General features: G+C 31.9%; 1 protein-coding gene across 1 annotated transcript in view; it reads left to right on the top strand.

Annotated features, from left to right (window-relative positions):
- Positions 1–21,904, top strand: part of LOC108722120 (adenylate cyclase type 6) — a 112,852-nt gene that overhangs the window by 996 nt on the left and 89,952 nt on the right. The window contains exons 2-3 of the mRNA XM_018447061.1: positions 4,457–4,619; positions 18,577–18,840. Coding sequence (XP_018302563.1) covers positions 4,554–4,619; positions 18,577–18,840 — 330 coding nt within the window. The 5' untranslated portion in view covers positions 4,457–4,553. The remainder of the gene's footprint in view (positions 1–4,456; positions 4,620–18,576; positions 18,841–21,904) is intronic.

Raw genomic sequence — 21,904 nt, 5'->3', positions numbered from 1 at the left:
AGTTTGACCTTAGGTGGCGTTGTCAAGGTCAGAGCAAGGTCATTTTGAATTTTTTAAATGGAATTCCCCAGTTTTCATCACATATTCTTGTAGCTCACTTCGAGAGCTTTTCAAAACACTATAATTAAGTTCATTTTCATTAAGTACTTTTCCAGTTATAAGACTTGTAAGTTATAGTCGGCACCGCCGGCATTAGCATTACTCAAGGTGTCTGATCGACAGCTAAAACCTCTTGAATGTTCAAGATCAACCTGAATAACATTTGTCAAGATCAAGGTCATTGGAGGTTGTTCCTCTTATTTCTTTTCATTTTTGCACTAAAAATTCATTTCTACGAAAAAATGAAAATAAGAAGTACAACCTCCAATTTCTCGATCTTGACAAATGTTATCCAGGTGATGATCTTGAACATTCAAGAGGTTTTAGCCGTCAATCGGACACCTTGGATAATGCTAATGTCGGCGGTACTGTAACTTTCAAGCCTTATAACTCGAAAAGTATTATACTTAATGAAAATTAACTTAATTATAATGTTTTGGAAAGCTCTCGAAGTAAGCTACAAGAATACATAATGAAAAATGAGAGTTCCATTTAAAAAATTCAAAGTGACCTTGCCCTGACCTTGACAACGCCATCCAAAGTTAAACCAATGATACCATCTTATGTCCCCCTCGAAGTCACAAAACTTTTGTCTGAAACATTTTTCGATTTAACGTAGTGTTTCTGAAATATTTGAGTGGATCCTTTAAAATGGAACACCCTGTATATTTCTTTAAAGCAAAGAATTTTAATTTTTTAGAAAATTTTGTAAAATTCTTTGATTTTTCTTCGATTTCCAGTTTTATGTCAACCTTATTATGTAATAATAGAATGTTATTTGAGTATATATATTGTAAATTAATATTAAGTCATATTTCATATTTCATTTTGAAAATCCTCACGTTTCTGTGGTCTACCCTATTATTAATATTAACTTTCAAGTAAGTAGATAGGATGACCACAGTGCTCCAAGCATAGTTTGCTAAATATCCTTATTCTAGAAAAGAGAAATAAAAGTCCAGATGTCTTAGAAGTTTTAAAGTTCATTATTTTTGCATTTCTCTACCTCATAAAAGTATAATTATAATGTAAATTTCACATAATACACTAGAAAAAATATAACTTTAAAAATAAAATTATTTGTGAAACATTTTGAGCATTCATATCAACTTGCGTATCTTTAGACGATTTTTTTACTTGAAAGTTAAATAAGTAATTATAAGTCATTTTTGCAAACATATATGAATATAAAATTACGGTGCGAATTGCTGTAAAGTTCGCTGCGACAATTGGGATCAGAAAAAGAAGTTACTCCGGATAGGAGAGAGTGCGTTCAAAAAATGGAAAGTCAAAGGAATAATGGAATAGACGGAATAAATTATGTCCGCGACTCAGCGTCCGCAACTTTGTGAGCCACGCGGCAAATTACTTTCGTCTATCGATCCCGCACGATCTCCCGCTACGCGCGCTCACGCTATAATATAATACAGTTCGGCTATCGTTGGTATTAATAATTGCTCCGCTGCAATATCACACATGCGCGCATCCCAATCAACGCTCTCGTGAACTTCGCAGTACGCCGCGCGCTCCGACGACAGTCGAAATGATTATATTTGTCATGTGGCTCTAATGTCGGTGATAGAAGTGCAGTGTTATGAACAACAAGCCGCGAGATTAATGTATATTGATTGCCGCAAATGCCGCACCACGCATATCCATCATTACGACTAACAAAAATAACGATGACATTAAATATTTTTCCGCAACGCATGACAATTTTGCTTCCAGCGCGTACCAAATATAATTTTAAAACAAATTTCAAACCTAAAACTTTATTGATTAAACACGATCTTATTCCTTTGACGTCACGTTTCTGTTACGTACGTATACAACACACTGAATATTGTGTAAAGATATTGCATAAAAATAAACATATTTATTATATATTTTAATAATAAAAGTTGAGAAGGACTACGAATCATAAGAAAATAATATTTAAATAAAGGATATAATATAATTAATAAGAACTAAACAAAAAATAATATTATACAAACGGCGTTTCCGAGCCCGATCGGTCATTCTCAATGTTAAACATATAAAAGTGATAAGTATATACATATTTAAATTATAAACGGTTTAAAACTGATAGATAAAAAGATGAAAAAATAAGTACAGACTCTTTTAGTGAATGTATACTTAATCGCATTCTGTCGTTACAAGCTGATATTAAGTCCAAAACAATGATATAGCGCATGTCATGAGATGTCAATATAAAAGGCTCCTTATTTAACAAAGTCATTGTGCGTAAGAATATTCGTTACAGAAGTATCGCAATTATAGTAGTATGAAGTCAAAGTCTATAAGAACGGTGAGACAATGAGTACATTATTATAAAAATATAAAGATCTGAGAGCAATTAATGTCTATTTATAAAATCGTATATGGATAATTTGATTGTATGATAGATAAAAAGTTGAATTAAGTTACCTTTAAATTTATAAAGTATATTATAGTGTCCAAAAATAAAAAATCCTTAGTATCTGTCATAATACAAAAACTTTTTGTGTCGATCGAAATTTATATATTTTTTTAAATATATTTTTTATATATTTTATATATATTTTTTAATATATTTTTTATATGTTTTTTATATTATATATTATATATTTTTTTCATCGAAATGCCAGATATTAAGAAATACAACAGTAAGAAAACAATGTATGTATTTTTATTAACAAAAAAGTTATAGCATATAAAATGAAATAAAGTCGGATGTGCTATTTTGAAAGTGGTACCGAAGAATTAAATATTTAATTGACTTTTCTCTCGATCTCTTTCCTCTTCTTTTATTTTCTCTCTGTAATTGCATTCGATAAAAATATAATTTATATGAAATTTTAGAAGAGCGTTATTTCGAAAAATAAATCTGTCACAGATGAAAACGATTCGAAATATTATAATATTTATAGAGCCGTAAATTATACATGGCATGCGATATATCACGAAGAAATATCAAGAAAGTGCTCTTTCATATAGAACAACCGCGGTTTGAATTTCTCTCTTGGGCCAACGTAAACAGAGACGACTGGAAATTATTTGTCTAGACACGCGATATAGGCATTGTAAACGCTCGTTACAGGTCAGACGAAATTTCTCGCCGAGTAAGGTCGTTCCGAAATTTTGCCTGTCTGACGATTACATTGTCTGCGGGAAATTAAATTTCCTTGTCAAAACTTGTACATACATGACTGTTTAGATTATCTTTGTCAAAACGCATTTATATTAACTATTTCAAAGCAGCACATAAATATATGTAGCTGATTTTTTAATTAAAAATTGAATTAAGTATTACACAGTAAAAACATTTTGTATTTGTGTTGGAAACGGTCCTCATATTCTTGTTAAAATTTTGTTGTTGTTAAAATTTTGTGTTGAATTTTTTAATATATTCGAGTGTTAATTTAACACAATATGATTGTTATTTAAATAGTTTGTGTTAAATTCACTATTTCTTAATGTCAAAATAATACAATTTATGAATATAAGTGAACAAATAATATAAAAATAATGTGTTTTCAACCGTAAATTCTAAGACAAATAAAGTATGTGTTAATTCAACACATCATAAATATTAATTTTATTGAAAAAATACGCTTTCACGATTTCTTTAATTGTGTCAGTATTACCTTTTTTATGTTTTTCTTCTTAATTATTTATGTTACTTTCTAATATATTTATCTTGTGTTAAATTAACATATAAATTAGAGTGGATCATTTCGGACACGCGAATTGTGTTAAATTTAACACAAATTTCCAACTTTAATTATAAATTTAGAAATTTAGACTTTAATTATCAATTAATTCCGCAACGGGCAAATATTTATCTTTTTAAAATATCTATTTTAATATTTCTTTGAAATAATATTAGCATCATAATACCGTTAGATGGATGAAAGGAGACTGAAAACATTATATAAAGGTAAAACTCACATAGAAGTTAGAAAGAAGTATATTGTTACTCAGTGCTTATTGCCAGTACTAAAGACTTAATGAAAATAATCTAGCATTCTTTATATTGTATTTTGTATTTTCAAAAGTTTGCCTGAAGACTCATTTCATCGTCTTAAATACCTCCATCACTTTTTCATTAAGTAGATGAATATTATTAATAAAGAATATATTATAAAGTGCATTGATTCCTGTGAATATTTCGTTGCAACATTGCACACAGAACATAAAGCTTAACAGGACCCACTACCTAAAAGCTCTTCTCGCGGCGGTATGCGAATTATTAACGACGTTACCTCGAACGTTAAGTTGCGCATCGAGTAATTAATTTGAAGCACGATCGAAGCAGAGGCGAAAAGTGATGGTAGAATAGGGAGAGAATTTTGATGTAGCGAATTTTTTTGCGCAGGAGAAACATGAAGTAACCGACAGCGACGCATCTCGTTGCCCCGGAGGGCTCCCCAGTGTCTGGAAGCAAAAGATCGGTTGACACGGAGAAATACGGCATGGATTTCCCGAAGCGAGAATGGAGCCACAGGCTCAGTCTTCGTGGCAGCCGTAGGACTCATGAGGTAACCATCCCATCGAAAATTTTCACAGTTTTTGTAGAATGCGAACGAACTCGTAAACGAAGCGTGCACCAGAGAAATTAATGTATTAAATCGAAAACACATGTCGATATCTCGTATCCTTCAACATTTCGTCGTTCAAAATGTCAGCGACGTCGAAATTAAATTGCCACGAGAAAATCATACCGTAACTAAATTTATTAACAAGATATTTTCCCTTGTTACATTTCGTATAATTGAACGCGTTAAGTATAATCGGTCCAGTTCTTGGAAATTGCAATTTCTGGAAGTTTATAATTTCGGAAGAAATTATTGAACCATTAACACAACACACAACACACTCTTTGTATTTTTAGTTATATAGTTGCTTTCTACTTGACTGCATGTCATGCCGCGATATGCTGGCGATTACGCATAAAAGAGAAAAATAAAGACTGCGAGTTTCATGCAAGGGATGCATGCCCTTGCATACATTATTCATAAACGGGTTTCTCGGTAAGACTGAACGTTGTTCGCGTTGCTGCCCGATATCGTATAACGTTGCTCAGGCATACAAAAATTATGTTTTTACATATCGTCACGAAATATCGTAGTTGCGAAAAGGTAAATTAAACGAATGCATCTGTATGCATTATTTCGACGTAATTGCGTAAGTGTGTTACGTTATATATCTTCCAGCATAGATAATTATGGATTGACATAAACATATAATTTAATCATTGCACGTATGCACATTTATAATAAAATTTATATTATTATTACTACACGAATCGATATTAATACCGATAATACCAGACATATAGTTATTCAGAAGCGCAAAATTATTTTATGTACGATGATGTAGCATAATAAATGTACATTCGCATTAAAGATATATTATATAGATATCTACTTATATTTTTTATGAAATAACAAAATTATGAAAAGTTACAAACTTTTCTATATTATATATTTGAGTGTAATACAAAAAATTGCCGACAATTTAGAACCTGGATTATTTCAGTAAAAATAAACATGTTTTTAAAAAACAATTAATATAAAATGAGAGAGAAAATTTTCATTTAAACTATAAAATTATATTGTTGAATATTTTAAATATTGACCTTTTTTTTTATTGAACTGTTTCAAATATATATATATAACATTCATTTTTTATGGAAAGTATAAATTTTCAATTCCAGTCACTTTTTGCAGAAACTATTTAGGTACATCTGACGCCTATCTCAAAATGAGGTGTGCAGCACCAGATATAGATCTCTATACGGAATTGGAAATCCGATATTTCGTCAGTTTATTAAGCGAGAAGGAGATATATGTTCATTTTGACTGAAGAAGCATTATTTTTCTATCAAATCGAAATTAGATTGCGCACGTTGCAGTGGTATTTTCAATTATTGTATCGAAAGCGTCATTATCGAAGCGAAATTTCATTCTAAAGTCATCTCCATCAAAATTACGAAATTTCTTCATAACGATATAAAATGGCGAAGGCGATTATCGATCTCTCGCTGACATAACTCTCTCATTACTAGCTACAGTGATATATTTGGTGGTATAACAACGTGCCAGGTGGCGTGTTATCAACCCTTCGCGGAACACACATTGCACGCATATGTTAGGAACACGTCGATGGAGAATGGAGGCAAACGGTGCCAACTAAATACCCCGAGTGTTTAGAATTAGATCCAGTTTCGTCAGGAGACAACGAACGCCCATTTTCAGTCAATTTTATCGTTGCGTACACACGCTAAGTGGCATCCGTATTTCAAGAGGTGTCATCTCGTTAATTTTCGTCTCGCAGCATTTCGAAGCGCTTGAAGCGATCCGTGCCGGCAGCAACTCTCGCTCGTAAAAAGATGACATCGTAATATTTTAACATTATGATAAGATAAATATTATGATCGACAAACTTAATCAATTAAGAGCGATTTTAATTCAAAACCACACACATGTACACTTTTAAATCTATAGTGTCAATTTAACGCTATATAGGTTCAAATTTAACTAATATTTTAGTATAAAATAATAGTTAAATTTGAAACTATATAGCGTCAAATTATATAAAATAACGATATATTGAGTAGCAGCAGTAGCGATTTAAATTAGATTAAATTTGAATACATACAGATTTAACAGTGTATGCTAACCATTATGATTCAGGATTGTCACAAATTCTTCAGCCCAAAATTCCATGACTTTTTCCTTGACTTTTAATAATAGATTTCTATTTCAAAATTTGATGTATTTTTGTCTTGATTTGGGAACCATTAAATATTTTATTGAGAGAGCAATTTAACATAGCAATGTAAATTACTATCAATATTGCCGACACTGTTGACGTTTTTAATTTAATTTTCCAAATAGTTTTGTAAAATTGCCTGACTTTTTCTATGATTTCTCTGAACGTTTTCAATTTTTCTGACAATTTCCTAATTTCCGAGATTTTCAGTTTTGTGGCAACCCTGTAATCATTATCCTAAATTGCAAGTTGTGGAATCCTTTAATTCTTTGTCAAAGAGAATGAAATACCGTAAAAAAGCTCATTTCACGTATTCATGATTTGACAGATCAAATCAAATGCACGGCAGAACAGATTGCTATAACGAATTCGAATGCAACGGTGCGTACCAATGCACATTAAAGGCTGTCGTACGCAAATTGACATAAAGGCGTATGCATAGTAATACTGTATTATCATACATAAGCAGTTGGATCAGCAAAATATATATGCGCTCGGCATAACTTATCGCATTGTCTGGTAGAGAGAATACACACGCTGAGCATTTCATCAATCAAGACACTTACGCTTTTACATGCAAATGAATTAGTATGCAACAAGCTGTAATTGGTGCGCATTACTCAACTAAATACGCTATTAAAACCAAAAGTTTATTTATACAGGCTGACAATCGAGAAATTACCGAAACTAAAGCTATATGTTTCAAAATTTACCAGTGTTGAAAATCTATAGTCACGTAACATATAAATATAAGTTTTCAGCACTGGCAGTGAATTTTGAAACATAATCTAATTGTTATTTTATAACGAGTAGATAAAATAAAATAAATTGAATACGATACTGTAGAAAAAAAACTCGTCATTTTTACTAGCCATACTGCAAAAGCAATATACAGGGTGTAACAGAAATAACGCCCACTAATCATACAGTGCTATTCCTAATAAAGACTAACAAGGGAAGTTTTACAACTGTCCGGAACCGATTTGATTCTCCATGAAATATGTTGTTAAACACGAAAATCTAAGAGAGACACGTATTTTTTTATACGTGCCCTAACTCATGTTTAAGGGGTTTATCAATACCGTTTTTTTTTTCAAAGGGGTGTTAAACATAAGTTAGGGCATGTATAAAAAAATACGTGTCTCTTAGATTTTCGTGTTTAACAACATATTTCATGGAGAATTAAATCGGTTCCAGACAGTTGTGAAACTTCCCTTGTAAGTCGAAAAGTCCTCTACCATTTTGCAATTTTCTCAATAGTTAACGAGATATTAATTTCGAAATATTGCCGAGTAAACGGATAAAATCGATGTATAAGACAATTTTTAAATATCTTTCCATGTTCTTTGTGAAATATTTTGAAGATTTTTCTTAAAGAACTCTTAAAGATATCTTAAAGCTATCTTATACGTCGATTTTAAACATTTTGCTCATTGGATACCTAACTAAAAAAAAATATTGCGAAAATTGCAAAATGGTAGAGGACTCTTCGTCTCAGTTTTTTATTAAGAATAGCATTATATGATTAGTAGGTGTTATTTCAGTTACACCCTGTATAATATAAACTTGAAAGAAATTAATGTTATACGAGCTAACAATTCGGGTGGTTGCATGACTTAGTGATATATTTTCGAAATGATGACCGTGATGATCTGAAAGTGCTTTTCAACAAGAGATACAAATGGCATAATATAACACAGTAAATCATTTGATCTTTGTTTAACATTGGCAAACAACAACATGGTAATGATTCTGTATTACATTGTGTCATCCTTTGATGGAAAGCACTTTAAATTGGCACACTAAACATGACGTGTGAAAATCATTAACCCTCCGTTTGCAATCATATTACCTCCATTATCTGCAATTTGGGTGTTTCTTGTTCAAACCAATATTTTTATACTGTTCTAGGTTTTCAAAAAATGTGAAAAAATTCAGACTTACTTTATAATATCTCTATTACTAAATGGTTTTTTAATTCAAATGTTGAACTCTTTAATAAAAATTAAAATTTGAACAAAAGTAAAAGTGAAATTTGAGAGTTAAATTTCGCTTTTAAAAGATTTAATTTACAGATGAAGTGTTACATATATTTTCTCTAATATTAATAATTACGCGTTCAAAGAACTTCAGAAAAATTTCTTTCAATGAAAATAACACTGTCTATAACGAGATTTTCTAAACATATTGAATCTAATGTAATCACGTAATCAATTAAATGTTAGACTTCTATATATTTCTTTTTACAAGTCTGTAAATGTATATTTGTTAACGTTAACTTTCTTTTTCTTATGTTAACAAATTTAAAATAGGTTTTTTTTCTGTATAGTTATAACTTATTTCGTTCTACTTATTATTATACTCTTTAAATTCTTTGGAGTGAAATTTCACTCTAAAGAATGCAGAAAATTGAGCCAATTTTGAAAAAGAGTGACTCAATTTTCAATCTTTAAGAGTGAAATTTCACTCTTCAAAATAAGATTCATTCTAAAAGTTTTTTAGAAAGTAATTGATAGCTATTTAATTTCAACAACTTCCTGATTGTCATCCAGTATATTTTAATAAAAGACGTAAGATAAAGTCGTCTAATAATTATGGTGAGAATTTAAACAGAAAGCGACGGTATATAGCGGTGTTAAAATATTAAACCTGCCGTCGGAAATATAATGCGTAAAAAAATAAAGCTCGATAGACCGATTAAGTCGACGACTGATGTTAAAGGGGACGTTTAGGCGACGTTTATGGACCACTTACAAACGTGAATCACCTTTCCAATAATCGCATGCCGTTCTCGCAGCGAGATGGCATTATCGTTTTAATGTCTTGCTCTTTATACATAGGTCCCTATCCCACATTGCATTCGCGATTTAATGTGCTCACGTGATCATAATGCGGTTGAGGAATGCACGTGATGCCTTAATACTCATATGGGCTAATACTTTCTAGTTGAAGGCTGTAGTTCAGAACAAAGCGGATTTCATCCCGGATGCGTATGTGTAATCCACCGCCATCTGTAACTAAACTGTCGCGTGCACAATGCGTGCATACGCGGAATACCACAGGCGTATGCACGTGTTCGGGCGAAACCTCCTCTTAAATGCATTTCACGCCGCGCAATTCCATTTAGCGCCACGATCCCATTTGCCGATGAAGAAAAAAAATCGGTTACGTTTCGTAACTCATTAATGGACCGATATTCATTGCAGTGAACAATAATGAACGCAATCGATTTGAAATATAGGTATATACAGCTATATACGTGTACGTAAAATAAATTGTAGGTATCATATATAACAGTGTATAAAGAATTAAAATGCGATATTGATTAAATTAATATATAAGCGTATATATAAAATAAATTCTAAACTAAATATGTAATACGGTGCAAAAAATTAACAATGCGAAAAAAGAAAATTACATTTAGAGATTAATAGAAGCGATCTAGAATGTAATAAAATGGTCAACAGGGAATTAAAGAAGAAACATTAGGATAAGATAATAAATGAGGAACACGGTGTTTAATTATCCCTTGTACAATTAAAATAGCATGCTGCGCAAATAGCACTTATGTTATTTTGCAACGCTCATTATACTTAATTATCTTATTGTTAGTAGGAGAATGTAAAATTGCAAATAATTAAATTTAGTATTTATGCATCATTGCTGATGAAGAAGTTGACAATAAATGGTATTTTGTAGACGTAACAAATTATACTTTTTTCATTGCTTTTATAACGTTTCTTTTTCGGAAAATATAGTTCTACAGAATATCGGGAACGTATAGTTCTACAGAAGGGGCTCTTTGTAATTTTGTGTATTCTCCGATCACATAGGGGTCATTTATTGGTGGAGTGACAAACGCGTGCTTCACCTGCGCAAATAATGTGGATAACGCAAGGCCGATCTATTTTCTTCGCTTTTTTGTCCAACGTTTTGGTTCGAATAATGTAGGGTTTTATGGAAGCAGGGATTATGGAATAACTTTTTTTAAATTAACATTGCTCCGATATAAATGCATATGAAGACTTTAAACTTACACAGAACTCTTGAGGAATATGTTAGCTACAACATCCAATAAATGAAAGTCGCCAAAATTTAAGTCCAACATCAATATTAACAAAAAAGTCAAAAGTGAGAAAATGGGGGGGGTCTAAAAAATGGGATGTAATATGGAATACCGATGAAATTTTGACCATAGTAATAAATAATACAATAAATGAAGTCCAAATTTGTTTATTTATATAAACTGATCAAGAAAAATAGAAAACTGTTCACATTTTTATTGTACAATAACACAGAAAATATAATAGCATCATTGAACGTTATTACGCATGGACAACAAAGAATACAATTAAATCTTGAATCAAATTAAATTATGACGTACAATAAATATTAGCATCTAGAATAAACATTATTCACAAGAAGAATCAAAAAGTTATATTCCCAACCCTCGATGTATTCCACATTACCTGCATGTCGTCATATAACAAACAGTCTTTCCGTAGCAACAAACAAGTTTTAAATAGCAATTAATCTGCATAATATTGTTCATGCAACATTATTAAAAGCGTCTGTGCAATATAAGCATTAAAAAAAAACTTACCTTCAGTTTGTGAGAACACTTTTTAGAAAAAGCTGCCGGATCTCCTGACGTAACGAAAATGAATAAATATTAATTGTAGCAAAACGGTTGGTCAGACCGAGTTCATTGCTTGTTATGACATGTTTGGTAACAGTTGCAATAACTTTCAGCGATTGCCGCCAGATTGCAATGCTTTGTTTAAAAAATAAGCCATTATTCCATATTAGTAACCTATGCCATAATCCCTGGTTTTACCCTATACTCGGTTTATGGCAATTTCAGACGTTCTAAGCGAATATTTTCTAGAAACATTTTTCGTTAATATATACATTTAAAAAACGTACGCATATATTCATATATTTTTGTATATACATTTTTCGTTAATAAAAATTACGTATTATTGATTTAAAAAATGTTTTTTGCCTCACAGTAGAAATTAGAGTTTTATATATATATATATATAAAATCCGTGTAATTATATTAACTTTTTTCTCTAAATAATTATAATTATATATAGTTATAAAATATTCCGTTTTCTAACCACACATGCATATGCGTGCTGCGTTCGCCGGTGTTACCGTTGTAATTGATACTTTCCTAGCGAATTCAGGATGCAACGTAGTAACAATACAAACGAAGCCACTCATCGGTTAAAATTTGAAATAGCAAATACAAGAAAATCATTTGCATAATTATAATACGTAATTATCATACGAAATCTCTGTATAACAAAATAATCATACTAAAAAAAAGTTTAATTTAAAGTTTCCTAAATTCTTACAACTCCTTAACTTCTTTTTACTGACATCAGAATATGGTTCTCAAATTATTAAAGTAATTATGATGTAACTTTTTTTTTAATAGAAACATTCAATTTTATGTTATTGATTTAACAAAAAAAATAAAGTAATATTTGCTGTCGAAAGTACCTCTTTTATTTAGTTCAACACACACAGAAAAATATGCACAAGTAATAATAATTACTTATTTCAAATATTTCAAAAATTCATATATCCGCAAATTTATCATAAGTTCATCAGATTAAATGTATTCAAAATATATCTGAATCTAAGTAAGTTTAATACTTCAATCAGGTTTATTAAATTAAAATAAATTCGATTTGCTTATTATAAAAAGTTCGTTTCTTCGATCAATTTATAATATTCTTCAAAAGAAAATTAATTTTTGTTTTGAGTAGGTACATAATAATGAGTTTTTCTAAAATTTTGTAATAAGTATATTTTAAAATTATCATCAAGAAAATATTCTTTGATAAAGATAACGTTACTTAAAAGGAAGAAAATAAATTGAGTAATCACTTTTCTTAGCAGTAGATTGATATTTTTCTGTGTGTACTTGATCGTTACAAATGAGGTTCGCGTTGGTGAGCGGTGTGAAAAAGCGCACGTACGTCATTAGAGAATTAGAATAGAGGAAAAGAAACGTTTCGAATTGGACGCGTCAAGAAACACGGAGCACACGGCTCCGGTAATATGCAATGTGAAATATAGCAAGCGCGCTCGCGGGGCCTGTCACATTTCTTGGATCCTCGTGTGCAAGTTTCCCTACTAATCAGCACGAACGAAGTGTCCGCGGAAAAGTTGTTGAATAATTTAAAAGCGGTACTCGCTGACAATTTTCACCCACAATTTTTCACGTAATGAATGATGCGAACAAGCCGCTTCGCACGTAATAATCAATTATAACCCATCGACTCTCTTTGCAAGGGAAGCGAATCTAACAATTTGATTGGTTAAATTATTCCTAGAAAAGCATTGCAAAACGTGAAGATATTTTGCAGATGTACCATTCAAGATAAAGATATTAAATAAATGTGAATATGAATTTTGGAATTGAGAAATTTTTGTGCTTTTCAACTGGCCGTTAAATTTCTCAATCGAATTTCATTTTTTACTCGATTTTCATTATACAGTGTATAAAATATCTATTATATAACATGGATAATTTGTTATATAATTAATACCGTGCCAGTTACGATGTGATATGTCAAATGCAATGTTTTTATTCAATAAACAGAATTAATGCTCTCTTCGATATACTCAACATGATTAAAATTGATTGATGGGAAAATACGGAATAAAGTACAATCTAGAATAATCAGTTGTTGCCGTGTAAGTGTAATTACGCTACCTTTTCATTTAATCAACAGAGTGCAAATATGAATAGAAAAAACATATGCTCGATACAATTACGAGGGAAATTACGCGAGTAATTTAGAAAACAAAATATATACTTCATTTTTTTATTTCAGTCTTCCATCACGCCATGGTTAATTATTTGTTCATAGAGAAACCATGGATTAATGTAAGAAATGTTAATTAATTTCCTTCCTCGTAACTATATTTCTGAGATTTCATTTCGGTAATTCCATTAAAACTAAACGTATAATTTCACACCGTACCTTCACATTTACGGTAAACCCGAAAAAAAATTTAATTATCAAATTTAATTATCAAAAGCACGTTGTATATAAACGTTTAAGTGAAAGATTCATCAAATATTGTCATCAAACATTCTAAATTTCTTGGAATAAAATTTCGTTCCAAGAGAGTGAAAATATAGCAATTTTTGGAAAGGAATGAAGTATTTCACTTCTTGAAAAAGATTGACAATTTTCACTCTTTTAAAAAAAATAAGGCTATATTTTCACCCTTTTGAAGTGAAAGTTTGCTCCAAGAAATTTAGAATGTATGGTTACGCAAAGTAAATGCATAGTCGAATATGAGTTTTATATCCTCCTTGAGATTCGTTAGTCTAAGTCCACAACCTTGCTTTAAGAAGCCGTATAAAGCCATAAATTGTAAGTGACGATATATCGGCCACAGAACTTATGCTTTTAGGCCGTAAGAATTGAGTTTTGCTCAGACTAGTTTCACAACCTTGCTTTAAGAAGCCTTACGTCATAAATCGAAAGAGATTAAGTAACAATAATTTCTGTCTTTAAACTATTTTTGTGTAGTCTTTATAGGCTTTAATCTATTAGACTTAAGCGAATTGAGCGAAACCCAATTCTTACGGCCTAAAAGCATAAGTTCTGTGGCCGATATATCGTCACTTACTACTTAAAGCTTACGGCTTATGGTCTCTTAAAGCAAGGTTATGGACCTAGCCTCAATTCACTTAAGTCTAACGGTTAAAGTCTAAAGATTGCGCAAAACAGTTTAAAGATAGAAATTATTGCTCTTTCGGCTTAAAGCTTCTTAAAGCGAGATTGTGGCCCGAGACTTAATAAAATGCGTCGAAACTTTACACGAAGCGACATTAGTGATACGTGTCAGTGTACGCTCCGACATTCGCTCGTCTGACGAAAAAGTAGAACGATATCGGATTCTCTGCGCCCTGGGAATACCGTCAGTTATAATAGAACGATTTCCACAACACGCGATATCAAAGAGCACACCGTATGAAATATCGATGAGCTTATATGGCGGGAAAAATTATGAAACGCCAATCGTGTATTTTATAGAAATACTTCTTTTATTCATTGATGGAAGACCGGATGAAAGAAAAAGTCAAATTATCTCTAATAAGTAATATAAATGTATTTAGGTATTATAACTTAGGAACTTTAATCATGTAAAGAAAAGTACAGGATATCTATATAAAATCAAGGATACTACAGAAATTAAATAAGGGAAGGACCTTGTAAAGAAATTTTCTCAATATATTTTTTGCAATTTTTTAAGATGTGGCATTATTATTAAATCAACAATTAATACAATTGTGATATTATTATTTCAGCTTCAATTTATAATTTTAAGAACTTACATATATAAAAATATTATTAGGCATTAAAATCTAACCTCGATCGTCCTTGGTCTTCTCTCCTTACTTATTTAATTTATTTATGTAACCATTATTAATGTTACAAAAAATTATGATCATCGATTTTTTAAATTAGAAATTTGAAGCGGCGCAAATATAGAACCGTTATTTATCATATTCGAGGTAAACTAGATGTCGTGTACCGCGATACCGAAGCACCATTAAGAAGCGCATTACGACCTATGCCTCGTTATCATGAAAAGTGCATGAGTCTGCAGCGACATGATGAAAGTTTCCGTCGTTGAAAGGTTCGCCGAGCTGAAAACTGCTTGGTGAATACCAAGACGATACACGGATGATACACGAGAAAGAGCGTGAAATCGAGAGAAGGCATGACCGTTTGCGAACGCGCGTTCAGGGCGTATACTGTGTGTAGAAATAAGAATGAAGAACACGCGCACCAGGATTGTCATGCGACACATATGTGTAGACGTGAAGAAAGTCAGATCTCACATTTCACTCTCAAAAGAGGGATGGATTTAGTTACTTCAAAGCAGCGTCTTTCCAAAAATAGCAAAATAACTTTCATGTCAAGAATTTCTTCAATTCTTTCATTCCTATTTTTGTTTCTTATTTTCATTGTACTATTTTATATATTTTTACGATAAAACAGTACTTTTAATTATCTTCATTTAAACTAATATTCTGAATTAATTTTATATATATCTTCAAAATTTAACGTAGAGATAATTAAATTCCGATCTTATCTTAATTTAATTTTATCCTAATAAAATTGCCAATGAAGAAATATTCCCATTTACAAAGTCGTTCCTATTGATTAACTTGCGTATAAGGTTGATGTGACATTCAATTCGAGTTCTCCCTAGACATTGAAAGCTTCGAAGAAATCTTTACAGAATGTTCGAGCGCGTGTAATACATGAATAGATAAGAAAAGGAGCATTACACTCTCGCGACTAGTTCTTAATCCGACCCTGGCTCGAAGAAAGCATACATGGGGATGTCTTCAATAAAATTCCCTCACGAATCCCTCAACATGAGAGGATGCACAAAGAATGTCAGCGTCGTATTAAGTTTGTTTTTCCGCGAAAAGAAAAGCCTGAGCCTCTATTTCATTCTTTTCTCTTTCACTTTTTTCCCTCTTTTCCCTTCAATATATATTTCAGGAGAATGCGACTTACAATGCAATAAAGATAATTGGCCGATAAAGAATGCGATATCAATTTATGATGAAAAAAGAGAAAAGAAAGAATTTTTTCTAGCATTACGTATTTTTTATTATTATTGAATATATATATTTTTCCATTTCTTGGATTTAAAATTTCTATTAACTAAAAAGTTAAAAAATATTACTAAATTCTCTCCAGATTAATAAAAGTTGCATTATAATGCCAAACATGATCATATTAAATATTAAATACAAATAGAGACATAATTTACATTGCAGACTTTAAATTGTTTCAACTATTAAGAACCCGCAACATCATGTATGATAAAGTTTCACTGTCAAGGGAAGTTCACAACTGTCCTTGTCGTATTAATGTCATTAAATGTACTACGAATAATTCAACGAATTCACTCTTGGTCGTTTATGCGCCGTAATAAGGCGACAATCATACGTATTTACGCAAGACTGCGGCACAATAGTGACTGCACACGACATACGAGGACTCTCTCGCGCGCTCTTGTTCCTGGCCGCATGCACAGATATATGCATGGCTGCGCAAAACGTGGCATCGAGAGGCTGCATTGAAAACGGGGTGAAGTGCTTCGTTCCGCGAGAGAAAGACACGGTAAGCACGCGAAACGAGAGCGATGCGGCTTGTTTACTACGGTCGCAGTTTCAGTTTCAGTTCCCGTTCCCGTAGGTCCATTTCGGAGTTGTCACGTTTATCGATCCTGAAAAAGCGAGCCTCGCTTTGCGAGTTTTACCGCCTGCCGTTTTCCGCATCGACGACTTGCGTCGCGTTTTCACGGCGGACCACGACGACACGACGATGGAATAAACGCGCGTACGTTGGACGATAACCAGAATGAAATTTCTGACAGCATGACGTGAGGTTTATACTACCACGTGACAAGTCACTTGCCGACAACGTCGCTTCCGGACCTTCTGGTTTAGAGTATGTACCGCCGTCCGGTTCTGTCGCGTTTCCGTTTTAAGAACACGAGTTTCTCGAGAAACTTCAAGTTTACTCGACTTCTTTTTTTCGCGGAAATTTTGCTTCAAGAAAGTTGTATCTCGTTGCAACGTTCTTTAATGCTTACGTAGTAGGTATATTATGATATTTATTACATCCTGAGTAGCTTGTATGTTGTAAAGATATTTTTGTAATTCTGGATGCAGAAAGAGAAGACGATAGTAGTTCTAAGTATATACGTTTTAAAAATATTTTTATAATCTCGGATACATGAAGATGAGACAAGCGACGTGCTCAAGTTAGAAGAAGGAAGATTTTGAGGGAATTTTGACGTAGTTCATGTATTGTAGCGCAAAAACGTGGCTTCACGTTCTCTTCGTATTGCAATTTCCGCGCAAAGTTACGAAAATTTACGTAACGGGTGTCGACTTTCTTTTGACGTTGCTTAGGATGTTTCATCTTTGCTTTGAGTAGAACCAAGTAGATACTTTCGACGCCTAAGGCGACATAAATAATAGCATCTCTGTGACACAACACTCCTGATCCGATATTAAAAATGTCTTAAAATATCTTTCGCGGTAAACAGAGAAATTATATCTAAATTAAATGGCATCAGAATAATTATTTTTCTATCTATATTTTCGTTAAGCTTTTCAAGCTTATAAAACTTATTATTAGACATTACGTGTATAAAATGTGATAAATATAGTTGACAGATCATATTTTAAGTAAGATACATAAAAATATTTTACTTCAAGTTGATAAAAAATATCAATAAAAAATGTTATTTATATATAAATTCATATGCAAGTTATTTATATAGGCTACAGTCATTATAACAAATTAATTATGCACTACGTTTTCATGTATTTTAAAAAAAAACATCTGTTTTAGCTACCATATAAAAATAATTCGAAAGTTATCGGTACTTATACCAATAGATACAATCGATATTGTTCCTTCAAAAAAATAAAGTATTATAAAAATCATGTTTTTATTATAAGAGTAAAATAAGTTTAGAATTTCTTGTTTGTTATAAGTAAAATAACATTAGAATTCCTTGTTTGTTATTTTCAAATAAAAGAAACTGAAATATATGGAATCACAAATATAGATTTTAAAGAAATTTCGTGATTAATTAATCATCGAGAACATAATTTTGCCAATTGAATGATTGTGACCTTTCCGCCAGGGCGAAATTGGGCACAGAATAAGCGGAGCCCCCAGGTCCACCAGGAGATGGGCAAGCCTCAGGCAACATGTGAACAGTAGTCATGACGGCGGTAAACCTCGCGTCGAGTTGCTGTTTAATACGTCAGGTTCCAAAGCCTCTACACCGTCCTCGCAACCACACACTCCTAATACACCGAGAACGCCGCACACCCCGCCTATCAAGAAATCCAACTGGGAGGTCATCGAACATTTCACCGGCGCGCCGCGCCCCTCCATTATCACGGTGAGTCTTAGCGTTTTATAAAATGCATTATCGTGGGATAAATGTGATTATGGCCAGTGAATAAATTTTATTCTTCAAGTTTCACATAAAATAATATTACACAAAATATTAAAAATGAAGAACATTTTTGAACGTCAGAAATGTCAAAGCACAAAAAACTACTTTATACTATTTAATGCTATAATCTGATGATTTAATTGCTAGATAATAATTAGCAAAGATTGAAATAAAATTATAAATTATACTATTAAATTGGTATGATGAGAATTGCAGTGTACACTTCTTATAAAACTACTTGAATTTTGTAAGAAATAAGTGAGTAGGAATTAATTTTATAACTTTATGCACTTTACGTTATTCATTAAGTAGCAAATATCTCATAGCGCTAATTAATTTTTTAAATTATTGAATAATGTCAAAAGAATATTTATAATTACTGAGCGACAATAGTTAATAGATGATATTAATATCCAATATAGATAATTATTTACGATTAACCTTCTAGAAACATCATTACTTTGTTATAAAAAAAACAATTTTTTTAATGATTTTGCTCAAAAATGTTTTAGGAATAAAGAATCTATTATTATTCTATATCAATGTATATCGACGTATAACTTTTTAGCGGTTCTTTATTTCATTGTTCAATACTACATTTCCATCTTCAATTGTTAAGTGTAACTACAATAATTTGCACAAATCTTGAACAATTAATCTTCCATTAACCTCGAATTTAATCCAAATTTAATTTTAAAGTAAAAATTATAAATATGCATTACTCACTCTTAGAGGGTTTATACAAATATGTATTCACATGTACTTCCTCGAATTTATTAAATTTTATTTGCTATACGCAGATTTATATTATATTATAAAAAATGTATAATAATAGATTTCTATTTTAAGATAGTAGATTTTTTCAAAGCTCATACAAAATGATTATTAATTTCAATAAAATTAATTGAATTGAAGAAAAAGATGATATTCGCAATTTGCGTAATTTTCGTAATTATAATAATTTAATTAACTAAGTGATAATTAAATTGAAGAAATAGAGCTATATGTTACAATTTAGGTATATTTCAACAAATTCTCCGACAAGTTATTATTATTTATGGATAATATAACTTCCGATATTGGAGAACGTTGCGTCGTTATCGGATGACCGGGTAAAATGTCGAACATCTGCGAGGAAGAGTACATTCTATTAACAACTGCGCGTACGTGACCGTATATGAGTGACACGCCCATGTGGTGCACGCGCATCACGTTTCTCCATTACCGTGACCGAGTCTCTAGCAGAAGGTGTACGAATCATTGAGCAAAATGAGGAAACGGGAAACTGTGCGGAAAGACGAAACCACTTTGTCAGATCTCTTTCTCTTTGATGCATCCGCTCAATTTTCAAGGTGGAGCCGCGACTTCGTACATTACACGGCATTCCGGTATTGAACTTTCTCAATAAGGTCCAACTCTTCGTCGATATCAAACTTATTCGACTCTTTAGTCACATTAGATCTGTCTACGTTGCTTGCACTTTTTTGCACTTAGCATTTTTTTTTCTTTCTCTTCAGCACTCGAATATTATACGTTTATCCCGTTTTAAATGCAAAAATTTTTGATGATTTCAAGCAACGCGAACAGACCTTTTTCTACATTCGCGTTGCTATATTGAGTTTGCGGAAATTTTTGTTATTCATTATGCCGTAATTCACGAATTGACCGAGTCGTCTTCTTCAAAATTGCCATTTTGCGCAACGAACCGTCGAAAATGAACGGTGCAATCCTCGTAAATACATTATGGGGTCTGACAGAAAAAAAATCGCGACATCGTAGAAAACGGAACGAATAAATAAATCGTAATAATTTTCCGCTCACACGGCTGCACGTTTCGTACATATTTCGCATATTTCATGATCTCTCTCGGAACGGGAATTATTGCTACGGAAACTGCTCGCGGCCGACGTATGTACAAACAATCGCACTGGGGTAGGCAGCGATTATCGTATTACGGACAAACACCAGCAAACACGTCCGTCGACTACAGTGTGTGCTTTTCGTTAAATCACATTTATACACCGTGCACTGTACTGTTTGCGCGACGAATCGTGACGTAGCGATACTACCGGGTACCCTGAAATTAACCGAAACATGAACGGCGTAACGTCAAGCACGATGAAATTTGCATCATCATTTTTTTATTAGCTTCAAATATACTCGTTTTCGACATATTTGCAAATAAAAGTCCGCGATTAATATTCCGACGTGTATTTCGTACTTGTAAAATGACGTTCAAATTAGTGCTCGGAAACATCAGACGATTTGACAATTCGGACAGTTCGAATCTTAAGTTCGAACGTTAAATAGTTCGGATTGAATGTATGTTCGAACTATTTTAACCCACTTCTGAGCTGAAAGTTCGAAATTATTACATTTCGAACTCAGACTTCACAAGTCATTCTCAGAATCATCCTGAATATGTCCAGGATGGTTCAGGATATTTGTAGGATGATATCAATAAATATAGGAATTTTATTTAACTGCTCTTTTGTTTCCAAGGCATACTATATTTATTTACTGTCCGAATCGTTTGAACTTCAGACATAACGAATTGACATTTCATACTGATCACTGCTTAAGCTCGAACTGTTCGAACTGTCCTAGCTTGAGAATTATTTGTGTTTTGTTTATGATTAATAATATTTTATCCAAGAATTTTTTTGAATTGACAAGATCGCAATATCGCTCCTTGACTTCAAAAGTAACACAATTAAAAAGACATGATTTTCAAATTATTATCATGAATGAGTTAAATAAACATTATCCCTATTAATTATCAACAGTAAATTAATTTTCTAAAAAGTTGTCAAAACATTACAATACAAAGAAGGTGATTTTAAAAAACACCAAAATTATCATAACTTAAATGTTAACACATAACTGAATAAGTAAGTCCAAACTAGACCCTTTAGTGCCTAAATAATATTTCGGTAAATTTATATATATATATATATAAAAGAAAAATTATCTTTGATTTTATATATAATATCTTTAATTTTATATA

Source organism: Mycetomoellerius zeteki, unplaced genomic scaffold (genome assembly GCF_001594055.1).
Source record: "Mycetomoellerius zeteki isolate Tzet28-1 unplaced genomic scaffold, Tzet1.0 scaffold197, whole genome shotgun sequence".
NCBI classification, from domain to species: Eukaryota; Metazoa; Arthropoda; class Insecta; order Hymenoptera; family Formicidae; genus Mycetomoellerius; species Mycetomoellerius zeteki.
Note: the sequence above shows the minus strand (reverse complement) of the source record. Positions and strands in the feature narration are given on the sequence as shown.